This window comes from Lycorma delicatula, chromosome 8 (genome assembly GCF_047948215.1).
Source record: "Lycorma delicatula isolate Av1 chromosome 8, ASM4794821v1, whole genome shotgun sequence".
NCBI classification, from domain to species: Eukaryota; Metazoa; Arthropoda; class Insecta; order Hemiptera; family Fulgoridae; genus Lycorma; species Lycorma delicatula.
In genome coordinates, this window is record NC_134462.1 from 25,881,675 (window position 1) to 25,894,146 (window position 12,472).

At 30.8% G+C, this 12,472-nt stretch overlaps 1 protein-coding gene across 5 annotated transcripts in view; it reads left to right on the top strand.

Moving 5' to 3' along the window:
* The window catches only part of LOC142329410 (DDB1- and CUL4-associated factor 11), a 55,567-nt gene that overhangs the window by 16,298 nt on the left and 26,797 nt on the right, over nucleotides 1–12,472 (top strand). For all 5 annotated transcript variants that reach the window (XM_075373994.1, XM_075373992.1, XM_075373995.1 and 2 more), the window contains exons 4-6: nucleotides 2,533–2,692; nucleotides 8,723–8,869; nucleotides 12,182–12,360. In XM_075373994.1, coding sequence (XP_075230109.1) covers nucleotides 2,533–2,692; nucleotides 8,723–8,869; nucleotides 12,182–12,360 — 486 coding nt within the window. The remainder of the gene's footprint in view (nucleotides 1–2,532; nucleotides 2,693–8,722; nucleotides 8,870–12,181; nucleotides 12,361–12,472) is intronic.

The window sequence follows — 12,472 nt, forward strand, 5'->3', positions numbered from 1 at the left end:
AAATTTTGGGGATACTAATTAAAACTGCTGATGTATAATGAAGATAAAAAATGACATCACATTACTAGTGATACAAGTTTCATTAAAAAATAATTTGAAGAAAACTTTTCTTAGCATTTGTTCACTAAGAATACACATAACATTAACTTCTTATAATATACAAACTTGATTATTATTTAAACAATCAGTTAATTAAATAAATTAGTCATCATAACTTAGCAAATAAATCTTGTTCAGCTCTTAACAACCTATCTATTTATATAGGTAGGAGTTCCTGATTTCTTTAAATTTCTTACAACAGTTATCAATTACTAGCAAATCACTGATTTATTAAGGTCATCCAGATTGTAGTACCCATTTTTTTGATAAAAAAATAACTGAAAAAGATTTTTATTTAACACAAAATTTTTAACATAATTAACTTGTAGCAACTTTTCTGCATAGGCACCGTGCATATTTAAGCCCTTATAGCACCTGATGGCATTTTGTATTCCTTTGTCATATTTCACCACTGTCAATTCATTGAGGTAAATATTTGCTGTTTTTTTTTTTTAAATGTCAACTTGTCAAATATACAACTTATTTCTGTTACCATGATGACATTAGTATAAAATTCTTTAATTTCTTTTTTCGTAAATGAATAATATCTTTACTTCACAACTTTACCCCCAAAGGGGCTAGGGTCTCAGTCTATGGCTTAAAACCTTCCCTGGGGTAACAAAAATGTATCCTGCAAATTTGAAAGTACTTGGTTGGTTGGCTTTTACATGTTATGAGAACATACAAACAAACAGACAGACAGGCAAACAAACTTTTGGCTTTATGTATAAGATAACTGTTTGAAAAGGTTTTATTAAATAAAGTTTGAACTTATGTTTCCTTCCTTATTAGGTCCCAGAAATTATATTTAAAAAAGCATATGCTGCAAACTTTATTAAATACTCAATATATAATATAAAAAGTAATTATAGTATAAAATACTATCACAACGTAAACAAGAATGCATAATTTTCATGTACAAAATAAACATAATTTCCACTCTAGATTTAATATTCATTGATATAAAAAAATAATGTACTGATGCGCCTAGTGGGAATGAGCCATCATATAACCATATAACCATCATATAATATCTGATTTATAATGTTACATATGTTGGCTGTAGAGTTATGTAAAAATATAATTTATATGTCATTGAGATCAATAAGTGTGCTTAAGAGGTGTGCCATGGTATTCAATAAGAAGAGTTGTGATTGGTATTCAATAGGGTTGCGTGTAGGGGTAAATGATTTATAAATAATGTACATGGGTCAGTTTATGATCTTTTCTCAAGCAGGCACTGATTGATAGATGTATGCGATGTTTCTCATATCACAAATGGCAATAAACTCATATATTCTAATTATTTTTGATTGGGGAAACTATTAGAGGAGTGTAACACTTCAATGTTGTCTCATGTCTTGATATTCTTACTGAAAAACAGAAATGCATCAAATTATGGTAAATTTATGTTTGTCTCCCAGTTGGTGTTACAGGAAATAAATAAATTAAATTGTGACTGCGATCGCTGTTTCAAAGAATGGCATAATAGGGATGAAATGTTTGCTTATGACTATGATATCTAAACTAAAAACTGATCATTGCTTTGAAAAAAAGTTCATGAGGACAAAAAAAAATCAAATTGATCAAATGTGAAGGATGTTGATAGTTAAAATTACATTGTCTGTAGATTTTCATATGAACGGAAAATTGTAAATTGTTATTAGTACCTTAAAGTTTTAAAAAGATTACAAGAAAGTCTCAGGAGAAAAGGGCTGAACTTTGGAGAAACAAGTCCATCACAACAAGTACATTAATGCTGAATGTACTTGCACATTCAGCATTAATGTGTAATTTTTGTGAAAAAATCCATTGATTAGTCTTTTGTAACTTTATTACTCTCCTAATATGGTTTCTACAGACTTTTATTTTTAAACTAATTTAAAATCAGTATTAATATGTCAAAGATTTGACATATTAATACTGATTTTGGGATATAAATTATTTCAGATTGCTCTGAAACCTGTTATGCTTGCTTTATGATGTAGAAACACTCTTGGGATAAGTGTATTGATAGAGCAGAGAATTACTTTGATGGAAACAAGAATCATTTAATTTTGGCTCTTGTTACCATGAAAGTAGTTATAGTCAAAAAAATGTGTGTTACATAAATGTTTAGGTATTACGTAATTAATTCTAGGTAATGCCTAAACACTCAGTAAGAAATATTTTTTTTACTTTTTGAACAGATCTTTTAGTATTACACTTTGAGAGAGTAAATTATTATAATTCAGAATCTTTACTTTAATTCACAACCTTTCACTGAAGGCTCTTGTAAGTTTTTGTCCAAATATTTTTGTTAAGCCTTTTAAATACTTATTTTATACAGATTAGTACAATATGTTTAATTCAATTCCTAGATAGAAATTCCTTGATAATGAAATTTCTAAAATTAGTTTTTAATCTGTTACTGTAAATTTTCATTTATTGCAGAATGGAATGCACGGCAGTGGTTCATTTACCAGAGGAGATAAATGTAAAATATCAAATAGTCATTTACCAAACAGGTTACAAAAAGTTGATATGTATTGTAATAAAGCATTTTGTGGAACATATTCAAGTGATGGTGAACAGTTTTTAACAGCCTGCCAAGGTAATTTCAATATAGGAGTTATAAATTTAATTTGTTATATTATTTTATGTATAGAACAGGTTTATTTTATTACACTATATATGTCACTATGTTGTTAGACATGAATATAAGTATACTAATTACTTTTGTCCAATTAATGTGCATAATTTTAATGTGATGCTGATTGAATAAAATGTTGATATGAATAGAAGTTGTTTTAAGTTACCTGAAAAATACATTATTGATCTTGCCATAAAAACCTCTCAAATTCTTATTGTGAATTATATCCAGGATTCGGGATTAGTATCTGTGATATTATTCATTAAATCATTGAAAATCACCCAGTGTTGCCAATGGGGTTTCTGGCTGTATATTATATATTCTTTGATGCCCACAGTTTTTTAAGTTTTGGTGATAAGCATTTTCAATAATGTAGTGTAAATCTCCAAATAAATTATTTAACATTTGAAATATAGCAATCTAATTTTTGCTAATCATTCTTGTGATGGATGATGTATTGAAAAAGGTTATTTATTGTAAATGACCATAATATTTAAAATAGTACAATATGGATTTTCATTAGTGTTAATTGTTGTCTGAGGTGATGACAATCGACTCTAAATTTTTTTTGTAAAGGGAAATTTCTCTTTAATTTTTATTAAAAACAACTTGTTTTGATGTTATTGTAAGGGAACATAATTTTTAAAGTAGTACAATGTTGATTGTACTTTCACATCATCACCAATGTTGATGATACTTGGCCTACATGTTTTACAATCTTGGCTTAGGTGATGGCAAATGGTGAGACGGATCTGTTGTTGCCTTCACCCTCCACAGTGTCCATCACTAGGATTTGCTGTGTTTCTATTGATTTCATTTCAGTGATCGTACACTACTTTCCAACAGTTATTTTGTCTCCTTTTTTAAATGGTAAGCATGTATTTTCCTGATTGGCAGTAAGAGAATGCTTACAGTAACCTCATTTTAATTCGGCTGTGGCTTTCAGATTGTTTTCCCAGGCTTGATGTATGATTGTGTTTTTATCTTCAGACACTATAACTTCACTGATGGTTTTTGTCAGGAAGATTATTGTAATAGGACTGCTTTGTTTTAGATGAGAAGGCTACCAGGTAGGATTCATTTTAATGGTGTGATGAAAAGCGGTATGGTGAACTCTTCTGAAGATGTAGATGTCCTTATCTCATACAAATGGTGGCACTGATATGATCTTATAAAAACAAATTATTAGGAGTATGGATTTAAGTATGGCTATCACAGTGATGTTCACAGAGCAGTTGATGCTGTTTAGTGGCGAAAAAGGATGTTTGATTTTAACGGTTTTACTGATTAAGGCAATAGTAGTAGGTTGTGTATATGCACTGCTGGAAATGTCTGCCGAGGCATTTGCATCGATGGCATCCTGACGAACCCAAACTGATGATTGTGTTGTGTTATCAGGCTCTAAAAGACGACCTCTGATAAGCTCACTCGGCCTAGGAAAGGAGGGGGTGGTGTGGTGACCGAGATTGTCGCAAGGCAGGTGTCTTTCCTGTGGGAGTCAGGATGGTCTTAACTGATTCTTTTGACCTGAACTTGCAATATAATGGTGATACTTTGAGGATATACTGTTTTTTATGAGTTCTGATGGTTTAAAATGCTAAATTGATGCTTGTAGCCTTGAATTTAGCACAAAAGGTAAATCTGTCTTGACAGCTTTAAGTTGAAAATTTTGTAGCTGCAATATGTGTATGTGAGGTGAAAACTTTTATTGTCAATGTAAACACAGTGTTATGGAAAGTTTTTTTGTGATACTAACTGATGTTTATTGATGTTGTTGATTGCCTCCTACTCTAGCATTTTTTTGCAGCATCCTCTTCTACCACATCACCTTCAGTGATTATCTCATATTTCATATTTCCATCATTACTGTCTGCTCTCATCACCATCAACATTTGAATTGATTGACAATTCTAAATATTTTGAGAGTTCTATAGGGAACAGTTTTTTGTACAATTCTTTTCTTTTCGTTTTTAATGACTGATTTCCTGTAACGGTTCGGTTAACGGTTTAATCAAAGTTGACGACTGCCTGGTTGTTGGTCAGCAGCATATTGACACTCTTTCTGCAACTTGAACAACCTTGGAATTTCTGGATCTCCAAATTGGGATGCTCTAGATAGGCTCTTTAATTGTCAAAAGTAATTTTATTTTTTATGATTGTTTTAAAAATCTTTCTTCTTTTTTGATATCTTAATGACTATGTGAAATGTGTATATTTTCGTTTCTTCCAAATGTAATATGATTTTACAACTTATCTTGTCCATGAATTTACTGGGAATTTTTGTCAAACAGATAACAGTATTTGTAGGATAGTCTGACATTTTGAAGTGATTGATGAGATCGTCATTCTTCATATCCTTGTTGTGAGTCTTGATCTTCAGAATGAAGTTGTCTGTGTCCATGTCTAACTTCACTTAAGAGCCATATTTATATTTATGTACATTATTATAATAATGTCATATATCAAACTTTTACTGTTGTAGAGGATTGCTAGGTCGACATAGATCAATTTGTTATGGTTAATGATTGCTTAAGCCATTTCTGCACAATCAAGTCTCATTTATATGTGACGACCCTTAAGTTAGCTTTATCTATAATTTTAGATAGCTATTTCTGATCCGATTCCAACCTACAAGTTTATGTGGCTTTGACATTTTCCATCCATTTTTTGTATATGAAATTATTCATTTATTTGAAGGATCCTTTTCATCATTGTTTGTTTGTGTTTTGCCTCGGTTGTTTGTTCTAGTCAATCTACGTTTTAAACTAATTAATTACCCTAATAAACTGTGATATCTTGTGTATTTTGTTACATTCAAGCCAATTTTGATCGCCTGTTCCAGTGCATTGTAATGACAGACATAGCTTTTCTTTGGTTTCAGAATAGTCAACAACCTATAATCTGAACCTGGCAGCCTTTCCTTAATGGCAGGAATGGTAGATGTGTAAAATGTGCAAATGCTTCAGATAATCAACTACTTCAAGAATGTAGCTGTTTTATCATCATCTGCTCGTGACATTATTCTAACCAATATGTTTTGGTAGAATCATTTGTCAACCCACTTGAAGTTTGCATACGGTAGGTAGGGGCTAATACTCCAGTCGTAAAGGCTATTACTGTTATGTATTTACACAGTAGATTTGGATCATATCTGTCTGTGTGGTAGGAATTGTTGGTTGCAGCAAGTTTCTTCATGTGCAAGTTGATATACCACTTCTTATGCCAACTCTATGAACATACATTTTGGGAGTCCATGAGCAGTTTCATCTTGATTCATGTTTTATACAGCATTGTATCAAAAGCTAATCCAGGGGCAGAGATGTGCAATGCACAGCACTAAGGTTATAAGTTTTTTAAGCATATGGAACAGGGATTTTCAAAAAGGCCATACGTAAAAGAATCTTTTACTTCAAGTATAAGTTGCTGTATTCGTCCAATGTATGACAATTAAACTAGTCCCATTCAATCACTGGTGTTAATTTTGTTTACTGATGATGTGGAAATCTGTCGGGGAATTGTAGAATTTGTCTTTAGACGGCAAGTGGTGTTTTCAAGTCTGGCTTGTATAGTTTGTATTCGTAGGGATAAAATCCTTCTCTTGTGACCGTTGGTATATCTTTATTATGTAAGGTTCACTCTGTATGAGAAGCACATTTTTTTAGTAAGTTCGCAACCAGCTTTTTTTTAGACTTGATGGCTAGATTCACTAGACATGAAGACAATAACTCTTGGATTCGTGTTTCATAATGTGTGTATAAATACAAGATAATGTTGGTAGGTAAGTTACAGGTTTTATTATAAGTTTTTCAGCACTTTTCAGTCTTTGGAAGTTTCATTATCTTTCTTCAGTCCACACAGATTTATTGAAATGCCATTAATTTTTTCAAATTTTACAGTATCTTTAACCTCAGTGGGAAATTTTACCATTCTGAAATCATATTTTTGCAATAAAGCATATCACTTGTCCAGTTGCTTGGGCTGGCGGTGAGAACCAGTTACGTATTTAGATAGAAATGCACATTTAACACAATAATTATCAGTGATTTTGACACGGATCTTTTATTCTGTTTTATATCTTGAAAATCGATATATATTAAGCCATGTAACAGAAAATATTAATTTATGTGGAGAAACATAAGTCATGCATAGATACAACTTTTGAACAGTTCCTTTAGCTTCAAACTGTGCCTCCTCATTAAGTATCGTATAAAATGCTCTCTTTCTAAAACATTTTGTTAACAGCTATATTTTCAGTTTTGAAATTAGCATCTCGTATTACATATTGTTCTTGTTCATCTGTCATTTTGACTTCTTTCGTGTTTGTATTATAGGAAAAGTTTAATATAGTAGATTTATCATGCTGATGTATTCAGAAAGTTTATGATACTTCATTTTAAACTGTAGAGAAATATGTATGTATTGTTTATATAGTGGTTTTATTATTGCAGAAGTAATGTCATTAGATTAAATCAGCTGAATTTTCCATGCTATCAAAGAAAAAAAAAGGTTCACTCATATCTAGTCTTAATTTATAGCTATGACAGACTTAAAGTCTGTGAAATGACCGTTTGTAAGTGGTATTCAATCATTGAAATGAGATAAAATCTCAATACACCAGTCCTCTGATGGCAGTTAGAAAGCGCGGGGGCAATGACAAATTCGGTGTATTCATTCCATTAAAGTTTGCTAATTTTTATAAAGAAGAGGAAAAGTCACAGTTTAAAAAGCTAGAATTGAAATTAATCTATGATGGCATTGTTAACAAGTTGCAAAGTTTAGATTTTGAAGAATGCAGAAAATAATTTACGTTACATTGTTTTTATTGTGCAGGTACCACCATGTGTAACCTGCATAAAAAAAGTGATACTAAGCCTTTGTCAGGTATGTAAATGCATAACAGGTTGATGCCACTATGTATGGTGTGAACGAATCTTGTGTGGTCGAGTTGTACCAATAAACTGATCCTTCTTCATTTATCAAATATACTTATAGCCCCAAATTTTCTATGGGGTGGACACAAAGTAAAATAGAAGCAGTCGATGATGACACATGCCTTTGCTTCATCATCCAGGGGGGTTAATACTATCTTTCCAATGATGTTACTCTGAATGTGGTGATAAAATCAATTTTATCATCAGTGTTCATTAGATTCCTGCTTTCTAGTCACGGCCTCTAGTGACTTAAAAAAATCACAGACAAAAGACTGATATTTTGGGTAGATTTCAGACTAAACACTAGTAGTAGTGATAAGAAGAAAAAATGTCCCATAAACAGTATTTTGTGTTCTACTAAATTTGTTAAAATGACTATCAATAAAGTTATGAATTAGATAATATTAATTAATAGTAATTATTATTAAATTTCCTCATTCTTCTGTCAAGAGTATAGTGATTTCTTGAGGCAATGCTATATATAAATTGGAAGTGTTTTGAAGGTTGGGTGAAGTGGTAAGAATCGCTGAGATAGCTACATTTTAAATTATTTAAAATAAAAAAATCTTTGAAGCTTATTTCTAGAGCTGGGATATACCTTGAAAATATAAGAGAAGGTGATGTTCTCAGAATATTATGTTCCAATACTTAATGTATGTGGCATAGATATCAAAAGGAAGAGACATTAATATATTGAAGATTTCTAAAAGTAAGTTTCTTTCTAAGGAGAAAGATGAGAAGTAGAATAATGAAGTGTGATAAGGTCACAGATGTGATGAAAGAGGAATCTTACTGCAGAAAATAGAGATCAAGGATGAAATTGTAGAAGTGTAAAGGAATGGAGGAATGGAAACTATCCAGAAAGATGCATGAGATAGTGCTAGGAAATAGGTGGAAGATTGGCAGTTCAAAATGACATTTTTTTTCTTATACTATAACCATTAAAGTATTTTTTGCAATATTTTATTACTAATTTTATAAATATAGTTTTTATTTGTTACTTTTTAATTGTATTTGTGTTATAGTAAAATTGTGTGTTTTGTTAAAAAATTGTTTGTAGACAGAGTAATAAGATTATACCATACAAAAGGTTCAGAATATAGACATTTTCGTTCAATACTAGCTCGTGATGTTGGTTGGAGTGTCCTTGATACAGCATTTAGTCCTGATGGAAACTATATTGCATACTCTAGCTGGTCTGAGAGTTGTAAGTACTAATGGTTAGGTTTTTATCATTTTCTTGTTAGTTTATATTTTGAGTAGTGTTATTTTATCTTCGTTCGGTTTTCTAAAATAAATTTTGAATCGGGTTAAGGGTGAATGATTTGCATCTATCAAATCATCTTTTAACTAGTAGAATCAAATAACTTTTTAGTGTTTTACCCTCCTCTTTATCCTTTTTCCTGTACTTTTACCTGAACCTCTTTCTTGATACATTAGATTTTTTTTACCTATTATCCAAAGGTATACCTTTGATAAACTTATAGTTAGAACTTTTGTCTTCCAAAGGACCTTTAGGAGCTAATAAGCAGACCTACTTCACTGGTGTTTTTGGTGCTGATGTTAATGTAGATTTTAAAAAGATTAACTCCTAAGTATGTAATTTCAGACTGTAGATGAAATTATTTTGTCTCAAACTAGCAATATTAACGAAAGTTCAGAACAAGAAGGACAAGGAGAGGACACAGAAAACAAAATTAACAGTTTTGGAGAAGCAGTGGGTATGGTCGCACAAGTGAAAGAATTCACAATTCGTATAAACAGCGATGATTTACGACAGAATATGTTAACCGCTAGAAATATTGTTGAAAATGAAATTTCCGAGAGTAAATCATTGAAACAGAAAACTCTACTTAACTATTTTAGAAAATGATTTATTTTAGAATTAGTGTTAGATCATGTGTTTTAGACTAGGTGAATTTTTTCTATTTACTTGTTTTACTGAAGTGTATACTGGAAGTGAAGTGTGTAATTATTGAAAATGAAAGTTCCAAGGGTAAGTTATTGAAACAAAAGCTGTACTTGATTATTGTGCAGTATAATTTACTGATTATTCTAAACGTTTATCCTTTTCTAACTTCATTTTCATTTGTGTAATTCATAGCACAGGACCTCATGATAAATTAACTTGATTTTTAAAAACTCCGTCTTACAGACGGAAATCTCTTCAAAACTGAATTCTTACTCGGTCTTGTCAGATTTGGAGAGGTTTTACTATATTACAAAAAATAAATAAATAGATAAGTAATAATAAAAATAAGTAAAATATATAAATAAAATGTGTAGACGCATTCATCTACTGAGGTATTACTTTTTGCTTTACTGGTAAATTCGTACATTGAGAGCTTAAATTCTCGAAATCTGTTCCCCATTGCCAGCCCCAGTGAGGACTTTCAGATTTATTTATCAATGCAAGGGAATACAGATATATATGATCATGGTCGTCATTTCAGTCATTGTAATTGTAATGATCTACTTTGAGTTCTTCTCCAGAGACAGAAATCTTTCTTCCTTGGCAAACTTGTTAAACATGACCTGGCTCTTTTTAAGGTTCATCCTTAGACCATAGGACCATAGGATTCGCTACCCACCTGCATTCCTGTTATTTTGCTGTGTGCAAAATTTTGCCACCAGCTTTCAGCATCTCGGCAATAATATTATCTGTTCCTGAAGCTTTTCCATCTTTCATTGATTTTTTAGTCTATGTTACTTCTACTAAAACATCTGGTGCTTCTTCTACAGGGAACTGTGAATTAGAATAAAATTTTTCTGTTATTTTCTAATATTTCCTAACATGTTCTGCATATGTAACAATCTTCTTGTTTTAAGCCAAAAATGTTCTTTCTTTTATTCACCATTTACGTTTTGCTCTATTAAGTCCTTTATCTTCTAGTGTCTTTTGCAATAGTTTCATGTAAAACTGATGCATTTCTTCCTAGATGGGTTTCCTTATCGTCTTACAGATCAACATATTCCAATTTATTAATAAAATTTCTTGAATTCTTCATTGTCCACTGTTTTTTCATTAGAGTAATAGTTCAATTTAGATTTTTGAATTTTGACAATGTTTATCTGATGGTGCCATAGACTTAGCTGAATCAAGTATCCTGTTGAATTCCTTTACTGTGCTTTAATATGTCTATGTCTTCCAAATCTTTCAACAGAGAGAACAGATTCAATAGATTTAGCTCAAAACAGCTGTTATTTTTTATTAGCTTTTCAGTGTTTATTTTTCTTTTTCTTGAGGTTTCTATTATTTTTTCATGTTTATTTCTTAAATCTGTTCTTGCTTTAGCTCTTATCATTCTATGGTCACTTCCAACATTGATGCAGTTAAGAACATTGCAATTGCATATTATTACTTTATTTTTTGACATGATGTAATGTATCACTCATCATGTAATGTATCACTTGACAACATTGTATCACTCATGTAGCCAGCTTGGCTTTTCCATGTCCATTTTCGACTGCATGTTTTTCTTGTAAAATGAGTTTAGGATATAGAGGTCATGTAGTGGAGGATATCAGAATATAGATTCCTTCGTCCTGCAAAATCCACAGGCAAGTCCCCTTGCCATCTCATTTCCACTTCCATATGGGCCAACTGCGTTTTCATAAGTTCTTGTTTTTCCTGTTCTTGGATTAAAATTTTCCATAAGGATTTTGTAATGGCATTCTTCACTGACTGTAAGAAACCTAACTCTCCAGTTTTACCAGCCTACACAAAGAAATGTCTATTTACAAGGGGTGACTGTGTGGAAAAATAAATGCAAGTTTTTGTAGTAAATAGAATGTACTTTTATGCCATATTTATTACATTATCTATCTCTTTATTTGCGAGTTATGAGTAACTGTGCATTCCATTTAGCTATCATTCCTTGTGTTGTATGTATATATATATATATATATATATATATATATAAACACAAGTGTATATATATTATTTTGCTGAAATTAATCTTTTTAAGATTCATATTATTCCTGTGCGCTGATAAACTATATTTAAATTCTATTAAATAAACTGCCTAATACACAATATTGAGATGTCATGTCTAATATTAATTTTTCATGAAAGTATTTTCGCAGTATCCCACATCCTCAGTCATGATTGAAATAATTCTGTTATTGCATAATAAAAATATAAAAGAAAATAGTAACGTAATGAAAAAATAATTTTTTTCATTGGCCTTGGTGACATGTTCTACTACCAAGATGTTGGTTTTGCTTCTCTGATAAACTTTCTATTTTGAAAAATCTATTTGTTTGATTAGCTTTTACAAGCAATGTTGGAGTAATAGTTTGGTGAATTTTGAAAGTATTAGTTATAGCTAAATTTACAACATAAAACTACTAATTCTGTTAATTTAAGGCAAGTTATATTTCATAACTTTATTAACACAAATGTGTAATTTTTTTCATGTTTAAACAACGTTGTAAATATAAAATTAAATGTGTGTTAAGGATGATAATAAATTATTTTTTCTCTTAAATTTTTGATTTGTTAATTTATTTTTTCTAGTACATATATGTCGATTAGATGATACAAATGAACAAGAAGCTCTTCCATTGTGCCCTGAAGATAGGAGATTTTGTATATTCTCACTAGTCTTTTCTTATGATGGTGATGAAATTCTTGGTGGTGCAAATGATGGTTACTTGTATGTCTATGATAGAAATCGAAACCAAAGAACATTACGGGTAAATAAAATGATTTAATCTTATCTATGTGTATATTTCAGTGTCTTACCCTGTGGTCAATAAGATGGTATTTTTCAGATATGTCGTTGAAAAAGAATAATTTATTTGTTTC